The sequence below is a fragment of the Macaca thibetana genome, chromosome 10 (assembly GCF_024542745.1).
Source record: "Macaca thibetana thibetana isolate TM-01 chromosome 10, ASM2454274v1, whole genome shotgun sequence".
In the NCBI taxonomy this organism is placed as follows: domain Eukaryota; kingdom Metazoa; phylum Chordata; class Mammalia; order Primates; family Cercopithecidae; genus Macaca; species Macaca thibetana.
The window spans coordinates 41507682-41513681 of NC_065587.1; the positions used below are offsets into that span (position 1 = coordinate 41507682).

At 45.8% G+C, this 6000-nt stretch overlaps 1 protein-coding gene across 4 annotated transcripts in view; it reads right to left on the minus strand.

Annotated features, from left to right (window-relative positions):
- VAPB (VAMP associated protein B and C) overlaps positions 1 to 1098 on the minus strand; it is a 56626-nt gene extending 55528 nt beyond the window's left edge. For 3 of the 4 annotated variants that reach the window (XM_050745619.1, XM_050745620.1, XM_050745618.1), the window contains exon 1: positions 700 to 1022. In XM_050745619.1, coding sequence (XP_050601576.1) covers positions 700 to 757 — 58 coding nt within the window. In that variant the 5' untranslated portion in view covers positions 758 to 1022. Of the gene's footprint in view, positions 1 to 699 lie in introns of all 4 variants that reach the window. The other variant, XM_050745617.1, reaches the window with a different exon arrangement.
- Between the last annotated feature and the right edge of the window lie 4902 nt (positions 1099 to 6000).

A 6000-nucleotide genomic window follows, 5' to 3' on the forward strand; every position in this document is an offset into this window, starting at 1 on the left:
GCTGCATCCAGGGGGCACCATGAGGGAGGCAGTGAACGGAAAATGGGACCAATCCCATCAGAAGGCCTGAGGAGGTTCATTTGTTGGTTCAACAGGTATTTCCTAGGCGTCTAATGTGTGCTGGGTACACAGCAGCGAACTGACAAGAGCCTGTCCTCATGCAGTTTCCTTTCTAGTGTTGAAACAGTGATTTTGAGTACGAAAAGTGCGGTGCTGACCACGAAACAGTGACAGAATGGGGACAGCAGCAGAGCAGGTGTGCACGGCGGGCTGGGTGGCCACAGCAGGCCTCTCTGGGCAGGTGATACCTCAACTAAACCCTGAGGTCAACACTGTCACAGAGCAGGGGAAGAACCTTCCAGGCAACAGCAGCGGCGGAGGCTCACACTAAAGTGATCACAAACTGGTCACTAAGTTACAAGGCAAAGTGACAAGTGCCTCGAAGGCAAGTCCCAGGAGGCTGGGGGTCGGGGAGGAGGCACAGGCCCTAGCTCCTGCACCAGCCCTCTCGGGTCCCGGGCGCTCCGCGCATTTCTGGGGCGCGCGCTGAGCGCCAAGGCCCGGCCCGGCCTCGCCGGCCCCCACGACAGCGCCGTCGGGGTGGGGACGAGGGCCGACGTCACCCGCCGCGCCGGACTCCGTCCCTCCAGCACTGGGGCGGGGGCCGCAAGCATGAAGGTGGCGGCCTCTGGGGCTTACCTCGGAATTTGAGCTCGTGCTGCGGCTCGAGGCTCAGGACCTGCTCCACCTTCGCCATGTTCCTCAGCGGCGGAGCACCTTTGGCGGGGAGACCCCTGAGAGGTCACCGGGGCGGGAAGCGTTAATGCCGCGCCCGCTTTAAGTTTTACAAAAAAGGGGGGACCAGTCGGGGCACGGGTGAGGGTCTTCGACGGGGTGCGCGCGCTGGGGGGGGGTCGTTCTACGCGGTGCAGGCTCAGGGGCGGAGGGCGAGGGCGAGGCCGCGGTGCCCGGCGAGCTGACGGCACGCACGCACGCACGCACGCACGCACAGGCGTACGCACGCACGCACGCAGCAGGCTGGCCCGCTCGGGCGGCGGGAAGCTGCGCCCTGCGCCGCCAGCTCCAGGGGCGGGGACTAAAGCTGCGCGCGTGGAGCCCCCCCGGGACAGTGCGCAGGCGCGGCACAAGCCACGGGGGCGGAACTGCAGGGCAGCAAGGGGCGGGGCTTCGCGCTGCTCAGGAGGCGGGGTTTGTAGTCCGGCTACGACTGCAGCCGCGAAAACTATTAAGGGTCCGCTGGGGGACCAGCCTCGTGTTAAATGCTTTATTCAGTAACAACAATTAGAATAAACTTCCACTTTTCTCTTGCTTATGTAGTGCCAGGCACTGTTAGAGACTTTGAATAATAGTGAAAGTACTTAGTATAAACATGATGTTTATGGGTGAGTGATATGGGCTAAGCACTGTGACGTCTTGTAAATAATAATTATAAATATAATAAACTACCAATTATTGCTTATTTCGTATCACTCTGCTGAATGCTTCCAATGACAACAGCAGCTACAATAAATACAAGCTACTCTACGTTAAATGTTTATTAGGCAACTGGCACTGTGCTGAATTTTTACTAGTAAATTCGATTTGTTTATGCAATAAATATTTAGAAATACAATGATCAGAAAAGCTAACCTGATTCCAATCCTTTTACTGTAGCCTAGTGAAGAGACATCTTTTGAATAAATAACCACACAAGTAAGTTAAATAATTAAAAATTGCTGGAGAATCCAGATCTGCTTGACCTCAAAAATGGATACTCTACATCATGATTACCGTTTAAATTGTATTTCATTATATTATGTTCACTGTGAAAGTAAAATAGGTGTTCTTAATAGTCTCCTATACATACCAATATAGGTGAAACAAACATGGCAAATTGCTAACAATGGCTGACTTGACATGGCAGGTACATGGTTTTCTTGTACTGTTTCTCCCACTTTTCTGTATACTTGAAATTTTTCATGATAAACAGGTTTCTTGGAAGAATAATCTTTGTATTTTAACTGTAGCATTTAGTCCATTTACATTTATTATATTTCCTAATATATCTGGAATTATTTCTACCATCGTATTTTGTTATTTCTACTTGTCCTGCCTGTTTTGTTTTTCTTTTTTTTTCCCCTTTCTTCTTTGGGGTTTATTTTTATTCTCATTCTTATTTTCTTCACCTACATACTCTATTTCTAAGTTTTAGTGGTTACTTGAAAATTTTGGGCATGCATGCTTACCTTGTGAAAGTCCAGTATGTTTAAATATTTGTAAAAATGTCTTTACCCTGTTTCCTTAAAATATGAAGACTTCGGAGTACTTTAATCACCCATCCTCTAAATTAGACACCTTAATGTAGTGTATGTTAAGTTTAACCTTTGCCATTTTAACCCCAGGAGACATTATTAAATTGTTTTATACAGTCAACATTAGTTTAGATTCAGCCACACAATTACCATTTTTATTCTTCTTCTTGCATCTCAGCTTTCATGAACAGGATCACTCTCCTTTTGCCTGAAGTAAATCCTTTAAATTTTACTTTTTTGTAGGTTTGTTGGTGCAGACCCTCTCAGTTTCTGTTCGTCTGCAAATGCATTCGTTTTTGTCTTTTGTTGTTTTTTATTTATTTATTTTTGGAGATGAGGTCTTGCTCTGTTGCCCATGCTGGAGTGCAGCGGCATGATCATGGCTCACTGTAGCCTGTATCTCCCAGGCTGAAGCAGTCCTCCCACCTCAGACTCCCATGTACCTGAGACTAAAAGCATGCACCTCCATGCCAGGCTAATTTTCTTTATTTTCTGTAAAATCTCACTATGTTGCCCAGGCTGGTCTCAAACTCCTGGGCTCAAGTGATCCTCCAGCCTCAGCCTCCAAAGTGCTAGGATTACAGGCATGAGCCATTGCACCTGGTCTTGTCCTTGTTCTTGAAAGATGTTTTGGCTTCCTTGCTTGAATGACAGCTGTCCTCTCTCAGCACAGTTGATTGCCATCCACTGTTTGCCTGCTCCCCCTCATTGCTCCTCAGGAGTCCAGTGACAATCTTACATCGTTCCCTCATAGGTTGTTGGTCTTTTCCCCCTCTTCTCATGTTCTACAGTTTTACCTTGCTGTATCTTTTTTTTTTTTTTTTTTTTGAGACGGAGTCTTGCTCTGTCCCCCAGTCTGGAGTGCAGTGATGCCATCTCAGCTCACTGCAACCTCTGCCTCCCATGTTCAAGCGATTCTCCTGCCTTAGCCTCCCGAGTCTCTGGGATTACAGGCACCCACCACCACGCCCGGCTAATTTTTGTGTTTTTAGTAGAGACAGAGCTTCGCCGTGTTGGCTAGGATGGTCTCAAACTCCTGACCTCAGGTAATCCACTCACCTCGACCTCCCAAAGTGTTGGGATTACAGGCGTGAGCCACAAAGCCCAGCTCATGCTGTATCTTTTTATTTATTCTGCCTTGAATTCTTTGGGCTTTCTGAATTTGGTGATTGGTGTCTTTCATTATTCTTGAAAACTCTCAGACAATACCTTTTTTTTTTTTAATTTAATTTTACTTTTTTATTGTGGTAAGATACACATAACATAAAATTTACTATCTTTTTAAAGTATACAGTGGTATTAACATTCCTATTGTTGTGCAACCTCACCATCATCCATCTCTAGAACTCTCTTCATCTTGCAAAACTAGAACTCTGTACCCCTTAAACGGTCATTCCCCATGCTCCCTCTCCTAAGCCCCTGGCAACCACCATTCCACATCCTGCCTCTATGAATTTGACTAGTCTAGGTACTTCTTGTAAGCAGAATCATACAATATTTATCCTTTTGTGACTGGCTTATTTCGCCTAGCATAAAGTCCCCAAAGTTCATCCATGTTGTATCATATGTGAGAATATCTCTTTTAAATGTTATCTTGGATGGACACAGCGGCTCACGCCTGTAGTCCCAGCAATTTAGGAGGCCAAGGCAGGCAGATTGCTTGAATCCAGTTCAAGACCAGCTTGGGCAACATGGTAAAACCCCATTTCTACAAAAAATACAAAAAAAAAAAAAAAACTAGCCACGCCTGGTGGTGCATGCCTGTAGTCCCAGTTACTCAGGAGGCTGAGGTGGGAGGAGCACTTGAGCCCAGGAGGTTGAGGCTGCAGTGAACCATTATACCACTGCACTCCAGCCTGGGGTAACAGAGTGAGATCCTATCTCAAAGAAAGAAAAAATAAAAATGAATGTTATCTCAACCTTATTCTCTCACTCTTTACATCTTGTAGTGTGATTAGTAGTTATTCAACTAATATTCTTCAAACTGTAGGTTGTTTTCCAATAGTGGCTTATAAAAGCAATGTAGTAGATTGTTACCAGTGTTGAGAAAGAATGAGAATAGAATATATTGGAGTGTATTATATTATTTCATGAAACTTTTGTTTCAGTTGTATTTATTAATATACACATATTTATGGAGTAACAAGTAAAATACATTTATTACTGTGGATTGTGAAAGAAACAGAAGTCTCATACCCTTCTCCATGTCTATTAACCTCTCTATCACATCTTAATCTGTCATCTTTATGTTCCATGTTCCAGATCATTCTTCAGATCTTTCTTCTAGTCACTAATTATCTCTTAGGCTATTGATAAACCTGTTTCAGGAGTTTTTCATTTTGTTTGTTATTTTTTTAAAGTCTATAAGTTCTATTTTGTTCTTTTACATATCCAAGTAGTTATAGGTTGTGCTTTTTTCCTTTTTCTTTCTTTCTTTTTTTTTTTTTTTTTTTGAGACAGGGTCTCCCTCTGTTGCCCAGGCTGGAGTGCAGTGGTGTAATGTTGGCTCACTGCAGCCTCTACCTCACGGGCTCAAGCCATCCTCCCACCTCAGCCTCCCGAGTAGCTGAGACTACAGGTATACACCACCACACCTGGCTAATGTTTGAATGTTTTGTAGAGATGGGATTTCACCATATTGCCCAGGCTGGTCTCGAGCTCCTGAGTTTATGCAATCTACTCACCTCAGCCTCCCAAAGTGCTGAGATTAATGGCATGAGCCACTGTGCCTGGCCACATTTATAGGTTTTTAACACTGGTTCCCAGCTCCTCTGCCCTCCCCTAGGGAATGGTGCCATAACAGAGCTTTAGTGTTGGTCTCTTCTGCCAGGTCACTTTGGTAAGGGGAAGCCCACGTTCCTAAGCCTATACAGAGCCATCACACCTGCCACCATGACCTCTGTGTAAATAAGCTCATTGAGCACACAATAGCACAGTTGCGGGAAAGGGTAACTGTTGTCTGCAGAATATGCCATCTTGTCCACTCAATTAATAGAGTCACTGCTGCAGTAGATGTCTTTGAGTGGGCGTTCACATGAGATGCCAGTGTGTGTGTGTGTGTGTGTGTGTGTGTGTGTGTGTGTGTGTGTGTGTGTGTTTTGTTTTTTTTTCGAGACAGAGTCTTGCTCTGTTGCCCAGGCTGGAGTGCAGTGGCATGAACTCAACTCACTGCAACCTCTGCCTTCTGGGTTCAAGCAATTCTCCTGCCTCAGCCTCCTGAGTAGCTGGGATTACAGTCGCCCACACCATGCCCGGCTATTTTTTGTATTTTTAGTAGACACGGGGTTTTACCATGTTGGCCAGGATGGTCTCAAACTCCTGACCTCGTGATCCACCCACCTCGGTCTCGCAAAGTGCTGGGATTACAGGCGTGAGCCACCACGCTCCGCCAAGACACCAGTGTCTTCACACCCATCCTGAGAGGTATCCAGTACTTCCTCCCAGACCTCCTCACCAAACATCCACATCTGCTCTCTCCATCCCTGATCATCCACTACCCAGGGGCCCGTGCACCTCTGTGCTCTTGGTCATTTCTCAGTCACACAAAGTACACAGCCAAACACACTGCTTGAGATTCTAAATGTGTGAATTCCATTTATGTTGTAATCCTGCAGCCCACCCAATTAAAGTTTGAGTATAATTTTCAGCAAAGTCAAAAATCTACAGCTAGGCCAGGTGCCGTAGCTCA